The sequence below is a fragment of the Trifolium pratense genome, linkage group LG5 (genome assembly GCF_020283565.1).
Source record: "Trifolium pratense cultivar HEN17-A07 linkage group LG5, ARS_RC_1.1, whole genome shotgun sequence".
Lineage (NCBI taxonomy): Eukaryota > Viridiplantae > Streptophyta > Magnoliopsida > Fabales > Fabaceae > Trifolium > Trifolium pratense.
In genome coordinates this window covers 42,126,495-42,140,947 of record NC_060063.1, presented here as the reverse complement: position 1 = coordinate 42,140,947, position 14,453 = coordinate 42,126,495, and the positions used below count along the sequence as shown (strand labels likewise).

The following is a 14,453-nucleotide window of genomic DNA, read 5'->3' as shown; positions in this document are numbered from 1 at the left end:
CAAAGTTATTATAACCTCACACACAAGTAAGAGAGCCAGATTCAAACCCATCAATTAAACTTAATTCACGAGGACTCATTGCATTTTATTTAACCTTCATCTAATAATAAACACATCGCTAATTAAAGTGAAGTTGCATGATTTTCCCGTGGTCAATAACAAGTGTATAAGAGATAACAACCTATAAATAGTATTTGGGACTAACTACTCGGACTATAATCAAATTTTGTTAGACTAATTACACTCTCATTTACTAAAATATTGAGTTCAAATAATTAATAAATTTCACTAAGGATAGATTCATTAGATTGTTCATAAAAATCTGAGCTCGTCTTTTTAGTAGAACAATTCCGGTATCAGTTTTTATTTATTTTGGGATGGAATTATTAAATTATTAAAGTACTTTTTTATTGAATGATAATATTTAATTTTATTACATTTTATTTTACCTTCTTGCTTATTTGGCCCCACACGGTGGAGTAACAAAGGACGGAGATTTATTTTAATAATTTCGAATATTCACACATGGAAAATGTGTGACTGAGACAGGAGACAAAGAAATAACATAAGATAACCAAATATTTCCTTTAGATTAAACGTGTTTTTGTCCCTGTATTTAGGGTTCTTTTAACATTAGTGCTTATCTTTAAAAAGAAAATTAGATTAATAATAATTTTGGTCTCTACTCTCTACCTCAAATTTTTTAACTTCTTTGAACTTAAAATTTTTGATGTGATATTAATTAAACTTTAAGTTTTCATGGATTTTTTTTAAAAAATTTATAAGTGTTGAGCGTTTCACATTATTATTTTTAAGCGAAAAAAATACAAATGAAAAATTAAAATTGCGTGATTTTAAAATTGAGGGGTTAATTTCGTAAGTGACATATTTTAAATGGGTCAGTCCATACAGAGCAAAATTTGACTTCAAGTGGACAGTATAATTAATTTTTCTTGAAATTTTATCGATGTTGGTACATTCTCATCACTAGATTATATGTTACGTCATTTAAAACATATCACATCACAAATTTATAGTTAGAAATTATGATAGGTGGACTAAACCTGTCATATTTTAAAATAGGATAATCAAATCTACAAAATGATAAAAATAAGACCATAACTGTTTTTTGATGGAGAAAAAAATGCTAAAAATCCATACTAAAAAAAAATCATGCAAGAATATATCATGCGTAATGCGTCCAAAGTGCACAAAAAATATTGGGCGGGTCTCTCCTTAAGTGGGAACCACACAGGTTAAAAAAATATTGTTGGGTCACGATAGGGATCAAGGACATTGGGATCTGAGCAACTATATGGGTGTGTTTGATTTGTTAAAGGGTAAGTACTGGACAGAACAGTACAAGACAGAACAGCACAACACATGACAGAACAGCACAGAACAAACTTTTGGGATATTGAACATTTTTTTTTGTCTTATACGATATTTTGTTAATAAAATGGTATTTTGGCATTTTAGACAACTTGTACTGCGGACAAAAAGTTGTGTTGTGGTTTAGTGAGGTACAAAAAATTCTGTTTTTGTCCTGTCCATTGATTCCCAGTTTGTCTAGTTCCTGAAACAGTTTTACAATCAAACACAGTACAACTACAGTTGTCCTGTCCAGTCCCTTATTTTTAGCGAATCAAACGAACCCTATAAGTGAATTGGACACCGTCTTAACTCAAAACCTTAAAACATTAGGTCTATGGGTCCTTCTACTTATAAAATGTTAAACTTCAACTTTTCTAAAAAATGTAAAATTTTACTCGCCTTACACTTGTCATAACATATATATCTTCAAGACGTAAGCACATATTTTATTTTAAAAAGAATGGTGTCATCAAACATATAAAAAAAACCTTCAAGAAATTTAACTATTATACCCTTAAAGTATGAGCTAGGGATGGATCCAGTAACTTATCATATCGGGGGCCGAAAAATAGTAAAATAATAAAAATGAATTTATTTATTGATAGAGATTATTTTTGTTTTCACCGTCCATGTAATTTCTTTTGATGCTATCATGTTATATTTACGATGTTTTCATCTGTGTTCGGTTAGCAGTGACTGGCTAATCGTCTTTGAGGAATCCGTGTAGCACAAAAAACTTCATAAAGGTTTCAATTGTATCCTCATCTTGCTTCCTTTTTTCACTCTCAATGACCGAGTTTTTCCATGAAGAAAGTGTTTAATGATGGTGTCGGGGTTAGAACATCCACATGCATAGAGTTTTCCGTTTGGTGGAGTGACGATTATTAGAATCTTGATTTGCATAGAATTAATAGTTTTGCGACTTTATTGAAAGTCCTAGTTTACGCTTTGAGAAGATCGTCTGACATTTGTTCAATTGTTCTAATTTCTTGATTTCAATATTTTTCTTGTATATTTTGATTTGTTTTATTGTTGTGTTATATTATATCCATCATATGAAGCCATTAAGTTTTTCTTTCAAGAGAAGAAAAAGAAGGAACGAAGAACCCAATAAGTAACAATGACCCAAGGTTTTGGTTTGGTAGCGACATTTTGATTTTTTGACCGACTTTCCCTTTTATAGAAAGTAGAAATCTATTCAACAATTATTATATTGCAATTAAAAATCTATTCAACAAAGAAAGTCTACTCAACAAAGTAGAAACACACACACTCTATGATGATAGCAAAGGAAATCTACTTAGCATTTATTTCAGAGATCATTTTAAAAGTTTTGAGATTTGCAGAGATCCTAAAATAAAAAAATAAAACTATATTTGTAGGAACCAAAATTATATTTAAGCATAAAATTAAACTATATAACTTAAAATAACACTTTACGTATAACAAAAGACTTGAAATCATCAATAATATACTACGAGGTAATATTTGCACGAATACTTAAATTAATATGTTTACGAGAGATTTACAATTATCAGTAATAGACTCTAAACTAATATTTAAATTAATATTTAGACTTGAAATCGTTTTAAAAATAGCTTGAAATCATTTATAAAATATTTATTTATTTTGATAAAAAAAAAAAAACTAGATTTCAAAATATATTTATTTATAAAATATTCATTTATAAAAATTATTTGTCATTTAGTGACATAAATTTTTATCAAATTTCTTAAGTCTTAATTTTTCCAACCCAAAAACAATTTTAAACTCAAACACATTCAATTTTACTTTTTTTTAGTAGAAATGCAACTTGAATGTTGGAGAACAAATTAAGTTGCAAATGAAATTCCAATATCTACTACACTTATTTTTTAAGATTATTACTCCAAATTAATATCATTCTATTTTTCACAAATAACAAAAAAAAACCCCAAAACGACATCGTTTAACCTTAAGAACAACAACAACAACATGAAAAGAAAAAGAAAAAAAAGAAAATTCGCATCGCTTTCCGAATCCTCTTGTTCATCTTCATTCATTCAATCTTCAATCTCAAATCCAAATCCACACACCGCGTTAGGGTTTTCACTTTTCAACACTTCAACTTCTCTCTTCATCACCAAATCCATCTCTTCTCTTTCAATCAACAATCACCAAATCCAACTATGCAACAAAATCTCACAATTCCTCCATAATTTCACCGTAACGGTGTTTTTCTCATCGGAAAATACTTCCCAACTAAACCTAATCAGTTTCTAACTACTTGTGAGTTTAATTCGGTTCAAATTTTTCATTATTAGTTCAATTTTTGTTTACTTACTCTTTTTGCTGTTGTTGCTTTGATTTTTTAGATTAAAGGATGTTGCAGTTTCATTCTCAAGGTGCTTCTAAGCAGAATTGTACTGTTCTTGCTGTTACTTCTGCTACAAGTTCTGTTGAGCAGAAGCTGAAGCAGCCACAGAATCATCACATATACCCTTTTCCTGAGTTGGTTTCTTCGGGGCGGCTTGAGGTATATAAATTTCACAGATAATGTTGAAGAGTGATCTTAGGGAACTTGTTAAGAAAACAAAAGTATAAATTTTTTGACTTAAGTGGTGGGTTTAACTTTTTTGAAGTTTAAAAATTGTCATTTCTGATGCAAAGTTTCTATTTTTTTTGCTTTTGTAACTAGAGTTTTAGGGCACTTGTAAAGTATTGCATGCAATGTAGGTTTAGAAGTTTCTTTGAGGCGTCTTGAGGTATATAAATTTTCACATATAATGCAAAAGAGTGCTCTGAGTGAGGGAACTTGTTAAGAAAATTAAAGTATAAAAAAACTTAATTGAAAAGTAGTGTGTTTAACTTTTTTGACGTTTAAAAATTGTCATTTCTGATGTAAAGTTTCCATTTTTTTTTCCTTTCTTAACTAGTACGCTCAGGGAACTTGTTAGCATGACCCTTTAAAGTATTGCAATGTAGGTTTAGAAGTTTCTTCGAGGCGTCTTGAGGTATATAAATTTTCGCATATAATGCTAAAGTGTGTTCTGAGGGAGCTTGTTAAGAAAATAAAAATATAAAAAAATTGACTTGAAAAGTAGTGTGTTTAACTTTTTTGACGTTTTAAAATTGTCATTTCTGATGTAAAGTTTCTATTTTTTTTGTTCTCTTAACTAGTACACTTAGGGAACTTGTTAGCATGTCCCTTTAAAGTATTGCAATGTAGGTTTAGAAGTTCAGAAAAGGGTACATGTACATGTATCGTAAGTGTAATTACCGTCCAATAAAAATTGAGTATTTGGTAGTTATTTCTAAAAAGTGTTTGTAAATAGGCTTACATGACAGTATGGTGGATTTTTATTGGTTGACGGTGTAAACTCTTTTACACCGTCAAATTGAACTTCTTAGAAGCTTTTGTTATGCATTGCTAATTTTTTATAAGTTTAATTTTGATACATTGCCAGTATAAAATGTTTTACACTGTTAACATATCACTTCACAATCAATCATAGGCATGACTTTAGAAGTAGTTATGATTGAAGTCAAATATTTTTAGTGATCTGATGATTATAAATGATTGACAATGTGAAGTATCTTTACAGTGCCGGTGTATAATGAATTAATTCCATTATTTTTTTGTTTTCAATTAACCATTGAAATAGCATGATGTGATTTTTTTTTTTAAAAAAATAATTATGAAATGAAGGTTCAAACTCTCTGTGATCCGGAAAAGGAACAGTTTCGTAAAGTTCTTGAATCCTATCAGCCGAGTTTTGTTTACTTACAAGGAGAGCAGTTAGTGAATGAGGAAGTTGGTCCACTGGTTTGGCAAGGTGTGGAATTATCCATACCTGAAGATTTATCAGAGCTCTTCGGTACTACATTGCCGACAGTTGTATGTATTCTGAACTTTAAACTGCACCTTTTTTCTTTATATATAAAATAGGGTACTAGGTTAGGCATATAAAGATTAGTGAAGAAACAGATTGGAGATATTTTAAAACGTGTTACCTTCTATGTTGTTAATTTTTTGTGGTAACTACTTACTATTATTGATTTTGGAGAAAGAAAGTAAACTGTCAAAAGTATATACTGTAAAGAATGTTAGAGACTATGGTCTGCATGAATGTCAAATCAGCTGTGTTACATATAATTTTTTAATTTGTAGTCATGTGAATTTTGAATATTGATCCAATCGGTATACTCAATACTATTCATGCTCAATTAACAAAAGTGTAGGAATACTATTCAGCTGGGTTAATGATTTATGAGCCTATAAATCTAGGAATAGTATATGATTTATGAGCCTATAAATCTAGGAATAGTATAGACGTATAGTATGGAGATGTTGCGACATATGATACATTGATCAAGAATTTTACTTATAATTTTTATATTGATATGATCTCTTTTGATGTTAAATAAAGAATTAACAAATTAACATTTTTCCTGCCTCAGGTCTCATTGTTGGTATGGTATTTTATTTTATGTAATTTGCAAAATCTTTTCAGGTTTATCTAGAAATCCCAAATGGAGAAAGTTTTGCAGAGGCTCTTCGTCTTAAGGTACTTTTGTCTAAGTTGCTTGAGAAAACTCGGATATCAAATTCAATATACTATCATTATTGATACTTGGTTGTGATTGATGATTAAAGAATGTATTACGCTCTCAAGAATACCTTGTTATAGGAAATATTGGCTGATTCAGGTTGTTTGACTACGCAGGGAATCCCGTATGTTGTATTTTGGAAGAATGCCTTTTCTCAATATGCTGCTTGCCATTTTCGTCAAGCATTTTTTTCAGTGGTGCAGAGGTAAGACACTGTTTATTTGATAATTGATTAATTGCATGAACGTGGTACATACTATATGCAATGGCTTTTTATATCTTAAATCTAACTGCTATACTGATAATACAACTTACAAGTCATATTGATGTTTGATTATGGTACTTACAAGTCATATATTTGGTTACATATATTCTTGTAAAATTTGTGAACCTGTATAGTAGTTTACATATCATGGTAGTTAATCTATGATTATCTAACTCATTTTTGTTAAGAATCTATGATTATGTAATACTATGTGGTTAGATATATTTTCTTTTCGTTTCATGGAAAAAAAACTGAAGAAATCATAGTAAAATTTGTTTAAGAATTTTGAAATATTACTCAACGTTTAATGCTGTTTTCAATTTTACTGCAGTTCCTGTACACATACATGGGATGCTTTCCACCTTGCACATGCCTCTTTCGAACTTTACTGTGTTCAAAACAGTCAAGTACTTCCTAATGATAGCAGTGATGCTGATAGCGATATGGGGCCACACCTTCTTGGGGACTGCCTCAAAATTAATGTTGACCCTCCAGAAATGGGTGAAGAAGATGAAGAAGATGAAGAAAGTTCCTCAGGCAATCTTCCTTCTATACAGATTCATGATGATGAAGTGAATTTGAGATTTCTCATCTGTGGTGCACCTTCCACTGTTGTAAGCTTCTTTGGAATTCTACTCCCTGTTTTTTTGTGCTAAAACCACAGTTATGCTTGCATAATGTTTTACATAAAGTAAATATTCATAAAACTGTCACACATTGACACACACCCACAAATGCATGTTGAAAATAATTTTTTCCAATGCATGACAAAGTAAAATGGTTTCCCAATGTGAGACAAGAAATGATCAACACACAAACACATATAACAATACATGTATGTGTAATTGTTATTCAAATATCCACATCCACAGTAGACATTTTTTCCAATTATAAACTGGTTTTTTTCTTTTCAGGATGAGTCATTGCTGAGATCTTTGGAGGATGGACTCAGAGCTCTCTTAACTATTGAAGTATGTTGACTGTATCATTTGATCAAATTTAACTTATTTGGATAAAATTTCATTTTGCAAAAATCTTACGATAAGTGTGTCTTTGAATTCATGTAAAATGTTAACTGTAAATCTATGCTGGACTGTTGTTTATCCATCATTGTTCAGTCTCGGGGCCTTCGCATGAATTCAAATTAACAAATTGATAAAAGATAACTTCCTGTTATTGAGTGGCTTTTCACCACTCTCTTGTCTGAGAGCATTTTGTTTCAATTTTTCATTTCTTCAAGGTGAAGTTTCATGAGTTTTCTCAATTTTCTTATTCTTGTCTTTTCAGATACGTGGTTGCAAGCTCCATGGCAAGTATAGGTAAACTTTCATATGACTAGTACTGATACATTTGATAACTCTTATCTCTCGTTTTATGTTCATTTATTTTTCATTAGGACTTCATTAGAAATATGAATATGGATTGCCACATTGTAATATATACCTTTATTCTGTTGTATAGTGCCCCTCCACCACCTCTCCAGGCAGCCACTTTTTCACGCGGAGTTGTGACCATGCGATGCGATATATCAACCTGCAGTTCTGCGCATATCTCACTGCTAGTATCTGGCAGTCCACAAGCCTGTTTTAATGATCAGGTACCCTCCAAGTGTCTGTGTATTGTGTTTTTATTGCTGAAACAAACAACCAATAGGATCCCATGAATTGGATTCCAAACAAATTCCCCAAAACTGGACAGAATTGATAAATCAAATGAATACTTCCTTGAATAGATTTCTGATCAGTGAATGGAAATGATAGGAATAAACAAAATGATAACCTTGCCCTCAAGGTTACCCCAAGGGAGCACTCTCCCCTCACTAGAGCACTCTCTAGTTTTAAACTTTCACAAAATGATTTTACTCCCTTCTCCTCAGACCAGTCCGTCCTATTTATAATCCATACGATTAACTGAAATACAAACAGAAAGGCTAAGATATTAAAACAGAAATGCTAACAAGTAACAAACTTAACAATTAAACGAACTCCTGATTAACTTAACTCCAGTCCTAACAAACACCCTTTATTCCAAGTCCTAATAAATGCTATCTGCACATGCTATTTAATTTTTTAATTCCAATCGTACATTATTAAGTTCAATTTTTGTGTGTGAAAAGCAGTCCTTTGACCAATTTTTTCCATTAAATTGTCTAATTAACTAATTTATTAAATATTAAATACAGTCTACATTTGAAATGTAACATATGCACTGTACAAGAAACTATTATCTGTTGAAATTTTTGGATTCTTATTCTTTGGCCGATCTGTTTTGCTTTTGACTTTTTAGCTCTTGGAGAATCATATAAAAAATGAGATAATTGAGAAGAGTCAAATAGTTCGTGCACAACTCAACAGTGAAGCAATGACACAGACTATCTCTGAGCCTCGCAGATCTGCCTCAATAGCTTGTGGAGCAACTATATTTGAAGTTAGCATGAAGCTTCCTCAGTGGGCTTTGCAGGTTTTTATAAATCTCAGCCTTATTCACACTCCGTATTGCAATATTATCTGTATTAGTGTTGTTTTATTAAATAAAATTGTGATGTCTGAACATGTCATTCCCTTCTTGCTTGTTTCTTCTTTGGAGATTCATCAATATTCAAGTCCTATATGCTTTACCTGAATATTAGTATTGTTTGTAATTTTTCAAAGCAGTTTTATTATGAAAACAGAAGCCATGTAGTTATGTTTGATAAAATAAAAAGACTTAAAAGTTGAATTTTCATCGAAGACACCTCTGTTTCTCTTTAAAAATAATATTGTAGCAGAGTTTATTATGACAATTAGTGCATAAAAAATGACAAGGATTTGAAATGTTGAGGCAAGGATTTCTTCAGTTTAGATAACAGAAAGGGAGTTACATTATCTGAGAGGTAGTCTCTAGTGTTGGGTGGGCCACTTGAGGTTACTCATTAGGAAAGGTTGAGGTAGTAACCAACCGGAACCGATAGCAGCTCTAGTGCCCTATTTCCTATGGGGAATATGGTTCTGCTAAGCTTTCTATAGTAGAGCAGTGATGTGCTCCCTGTTTTCAAATTAGATGATTTACGTTTCCACGGTAAATAATGAAATGGAAGCAGGATGGTGCCAAGGTTTTCTTGCCTATAAATACCTGGATGTAGAGTGTAGCACCTAAGGTTTTGTATATTATAAGAATAAGAATTGGAATTCTACATAGAAACATATTTATTTGTGAATTGAATCCTTAACTAAATGTCTTGCTACTATCTTCAGATTTTGCGACAGCTAGCACCTGATGTTTCTTATCGAAGTTTAGTCGCACTTGGCATTGCTAGTATTCAAGGGTTGCCTGTAGCTTCTTTTGAGAAAGATGATGCTGAGCGCTTACTTTTCTTCTATCAAAGCTCCGAGAAAGATGGATGTGAAAATGGCAATTTAGTTTTCAGCAAGCCCCCCATTTGGTTGAAGCCTCCCCCTCCTACAAGAAAGAGGTGTGAATCAAGCCAAGGGGATAGCCCTGACATACACGATGGTGTCTTTGCAGGGCAGGGTGCTGTTAAAAATGTAGATGAAGAGGATAAGGATAGGAAAATGGTGAATGGGGTTAGCACACCATTAACTCCAGCTAGGCAGAGATTAAAAGTATCTGCAATGAGGCCAATTCCTCATGTTCGTCGCCATAGAATGGCACCTTTTCGTGGACCTTCTGACATAAATGGTTTTGGTGGTGCTCATGTTGAAGCTAATGTGCCACTCGTCCCTTTGAAGCGTAGTAGTATTGGATCATCATCTGCCACACAGAGAAAATCATTTTCAAGCTCATCTCATTCTAAGCAGGTTATTTCATTGAATCCATTACCGTTGAAGAAACATGGCTGTAGCAGAGGCCCAGTACAGACTTGCTCTGAGGTGAGTTTTCCTTTGTCCATGTTTAAAATATCCATTTCAGTATCATTAGATGCCTAGTATAATAGTGTGGTCTCCAAAGTTATACTCGTGCTAAAACTTTGATGTATTACATTACTACATAATAGCCAAGGTTATGTGAGGATTTTTTGATTTAAAAAACTTAACTAGTCAGCAATCAATTATTTCACAGGTATGACTTGAAAATTTTCTATTTGTTAAACTGAAGCCTCTCAATGATGCAAACATTCAATGAGAATCCATATTCCATGAAACAGTCGTTACTTTTTTTGTTCACTTCCAAAAAATATTTAACAATATTCCATCAAATGGTGTTATCCTAAATATTACTAATAATACTAAACCATACTGGATTAGTCAAACTCTCTAATGCAAATATCCAATGAGAATATATTCTTGAAATTTTAAATTTTAAAAGTTGTAACTTTCTGTGTAGGAGGAATTTCTTAAAGATGTCATGGAGTTTCTGATTCTCCGGGGGCATAGCCGACTGATTCCTCAAGGAGGGCTTTCCGAGTTTCCTGATGCCATTCTGAATGGCAAACGCCTTGATCTCTACAACTTATATAAAGAGGTGAGTTAGTGAAACTGTGTTTGTTGAGAATTATTGTGGACGAGTTTGTGTAAAATTTGTTGGTTTTCTTAGGTGGTTACAAGGGGAGGATTTCACGTTGGCAATGGCATCAACTGGAAGGGACAAATCTTTTCAAAGATGGGAAATTACACATCAACGAATAGAATGACTGTATGTTCTATGCCTTGTGTACATTTTGTGCTTGTGCGGTTCATTTTTTATGATTTTGTTATGTTGACTCTGGAATTCCATTTTGAAACTTTTGGATTGATAAGACACAGGCTTTCCTAAGTCTTTTAATATTCATCAAACTTCTCAATTAATAAACAATTAAACACGATTTACAACCTATTATCCCTGTATAATATATAGGACTGGAAATATTATGTTAGCTTAATTTTCCAGAGTCTGAATATTGAAGAGCATAGCAGTCAGTCCCATCCCCCAGATAGTGAGGCAGAGCAGCTTACCCCAAAAAACACTAGCGGTATCACAGGTTGCAAAGCTGCTGCTATACTGAAAATAAAGATACAATATAACTAACTATAGAACACACTTATGATTATGTATGCTCAAATCTCAAAATTCAAAATTCAATACATGCAGCTTTATGGACTTACTGCGAACCTTCGACAAAATTCCTTTACCAGTATACCACAATTTTTTTTTTTGACAAATCAAGATCATCTAACTATCATCTAAATGCGTATCGATGAAAGACACCGTGTAGTACTGGACTTACTGCAGAATAATTTATCTGATAAAGATCTAAAATAGTTAAAATTGCACGAAAAAGTTCAACAACTAATTTAGATTTTTATGTAGTGACTGGATGTTTGTTGATTATGTCAAATTAACTGGCAGCCAAAGCCTCTTTGTAAACTTTGGTAGCCTATCTCGGTACATCTTGTGCTGAGGAGGCTGTTTTTGTTAATATATCTCATTTTGCCTTGTTAAAAAAAAAAAAAACTGGCAGCCAAAGCTTATTTTCTCATGAGGTTTCTTCTACAGGGAGTTGGAAATACACTCAAGAGACATTATGAAACTTACCTTTTAGAATATGAATTAGCACATGATGATGTGGATGGAGAATGCTGCTTGTTGTGTCACAGGTTTGTAAAACTGTTAAGAAGTCATTTATGATCCCTGTAAAAATTTCAAGCCAATGCCGCCAATATCAGTCAATTCATGATGATTAGAAACTAACAGCAGCTAATCTACTTTTACAATCTTTTTACTGTTCAACAGTAGTGCTGCTGGGGATTGGGTGAATTGCGGCATATGTGGCGAGTGGGCCCACTTCGGCTGTGACAGAAGGCAGGGTCTTGGTGCATTTAAGGTATGGCATCATCATTTACAATTATACATGAAGAGTATTAATTTTATCAAGGATTCATTTTTTTCATTCACAACTTCTGCAGGATTATGCAAAAACAGATGGGCTGGAATATATTTGTCCTCATTGTAGTGTTACAAATTTCAAGAAAAAACAAAGTGTTGCCAATGGATATTCTCAAGGGTCAATGTCATCGCGGCCCCTTTGATATAGTTTCCTCCACCCGCTTCTGGAATAGGGGCCAACTAGTTCGTCCCTTTGTTGATTGATCTGTAATCACTATCTTTTAGATAGATTAGGGAAATATATAGGATTCAAAAAAATGAGAATTAGGTTTAATTGACACGAATGTCATTAGGAGTAGGCTTTCCTCAACCCCTTCTACCTTTGTTCTTGATTAAGGGGGACAAAATTTCCTAATTCATATTATGGAACTGATACCAGTTTCGACTACGATCAAGCTCTCCATTATGAGCAGTGATTTGAAGTTGACTTTATTCCCACTGTTCTACTGTATCAAAAGGAAAATGTATAGACTTAGGTACTGAGCATGTTTATATGATTTAATCTAATAGATAATTTGAAGTCTTTCTATTTCATGCAGACATTTTTGCATATACTCATTCATTTTCAGGAAAATATTTAGAATAACTTGAGTAGTGATCATGTAGATTTGTAGTTCAACAAAAAGTAGTATAATTTTAGAATTGTAGTTCAACAAAAGTATAATTTTATAAAGACAAATGACTGGTGAAGGAGACTATAATGTGGACACTCAATTTGTTAAAAACATTGTAGTTTATTTTTACGGTAAAGAAAGAATGGAAGTGTTTTCTTTTTTCTTTTTTCCTTTTATCAGCACAAATATAGCTCATTTCATTATTCACCGAAGTTTCAATACAAGGAGGAATCAAATCAAAAACATGGTGACTACCAAGTATGAACATTCATATTTGCTTATATTTGTTTGTCATCTAACAAACATAACTTCAAAGTTTGGATATAAAACTAACAAATTCTTAATATTAGAAATCAACATACTAACCTCCGAGACACCAACATAATTCGAAGAGATAGCGTCAACAACATCTTGAGCATCACTTTCAATTATCACATTGTCATATTCATTATCACGCGTAAGCGGCGTAACGCTTAGAATAGGGCTGCTGCCTCCCCTTTGATGATTGAAATTCTGCTGCTGTTCTAGCTTGTTACTGCAGCCACAAACGCGCAACCGTTGTTATGAAAACTAAAACAGATGCTTGTCACTTTCCCCCCATCATGAAATCTGGTGTCCACATTATATTTCAACCGCCGCGTGTTTCTTTTTGCGCCCCTTGTCTTTCTCGTATGGCCCCTGAAATTTCCAAAATACTTTCCTCACAAGATAACCAACGTGTTGAAGGGGTGCAAAGTATGGAAAAACACCGTTAGCTATTTAAAATGTGAACTCAATTCACACTTTAACTAGCGAACCTTATAAAAATATTTTCATAGGGGTGAAGAAAGGATGAAAGGGACAAAAATATTAGATTTTACAAGATTCGCTGGTTAAAGTGCGAACTGAGTTCGCTAAGTTCGCACCGTAAGTAGGGAACTATGTTTTTCCAAATCTTGCACTCCATTGAGTTCGCACTTTAAGTAGCTAGCTGTGTTTTTCTAGATTTTACAACCCTTTAATTTTAACTGGTTATCTTGCGAGGAGGGTATTTTTAAAATCCCAAAGAGCGCGCGGGAAAAGTAGGGACCGCGAAAAGAAACACTCTCAACCAATTTAGTCTCGTTTCTCTCGAAAGGTAAGTATTTACAATTGAGCAAATTGATTTGTATGTTAATTTTTTAAAATAGAATAACTTTTTGTTGTAAGATTTTAAACCAAGACATTGGACTCAAGTGATTAATGAATTTCCACTAAGACAAATCGTTCAGGAGAATCCGAGTTTGATTCCTGGTGAGATTAATTATTTGCCAGACTTTACTTACCTCACAGCTGAACTCTTGATTACCGGATCTCCCTTCCTCTGGGACCTAGAGGGTTAATACTTAAAAAAAAAAAAAAAGGATTTTGAGGGAAAAAAATAACGTGAAATTATTCTGTAGCCTGTAGGTGTATAATTTATTTGAATGTTTTAATTTTGATTTTTAACCAAGAGAAATTTTCCTTTTATCAACACAAATATAACTCATTTCATTATTCACCGAAGTTTCAATACAAGGAGGAATCAAATCAAAAATATGGTGACTACCAAGTATGAGCAATCATATTTGCTTATATTTGTTTGTCATCTAACAAACATAACTTCAAAGTTTGGATATAAAACTAACAAATTCTTAATATTAGAAATCAACATACTAACCTCCGAGACACCAACATAAGAGAAATTTTGATTTTTAATTTTGATTTTTATGTTAATTTTTTCAATAAAA

The 14,453-nt window shown here is 32.6% G+C and overlaps 1 protein-coding gene across 1 annotated transcript; it reads left to right on the top strand.

The window, feature by feature from the left end:
- Nucleotides 1-3,275: 3,275 nt before the first annotated feature.
- Nucleotides 3,276-12,620, top strand: LOC123883923 (AT-rich interactive domain-containing protein 4-like). Its single transcript, XM_045932891.1, has 16 exons — nt 3,276-3,642; nt 3,729-3,889; nt 5,063-5,251; nt 5,868-5,921; nt 6,081-6,169; nt 6,561-6,843; nt 7,144-7,200; nt 7,517-7,548; nt 7,691-7,826; nt 8,516-8,689; nt 9,463-10,098; nt 10,553-10,690; nt 10,763-10,861; nt 11,702-11,802; nt 11,939-12,029; nt 12,112-12,620. Exons 2-16 carry the CDS (start codon nt 3,737-3,739, stop codon nt 12,232-12,234), a joined length of 2,355 nt encoding a protein of 784 aa, XP_045788847.1. The 5' UTR covers nt 3,276-3,642; nt 3,729-3,736; the 3' UTR covers nt 12,235-12,620.
- The last annotated feature ends 1,833 nt before the right edge of the window (nt 12,621-14,453 follow it).

What these genes read in the sequence shown, in the direction of transcription:
- LOC123883923 (XM_045932891.1), top strand. Translation starts at nt 3,737, where the DNA reads ATGTTGCAGTTTCATTCTCAAGGTGCTTCTAAGCAGAATTGTACTGTT. An exon ending in TTTCTTCGGGGCGGCTTGAG is followed by an intron (nt 3,890 to 5,062) that starts GTATATAAATTT and finishes TATGAAATGAAG; the next exon opens with GTTCAAACTCTCTGTGATCC. An exon ending in AGGGTCTTGGTGCATTTAAG is followed by an intron (nt 12,030 to 12,111) that starts GTATGGCATCAT and finishes CAACTTCTGCAG; the next exon opens with GATTATGCAAAAACAGATGG.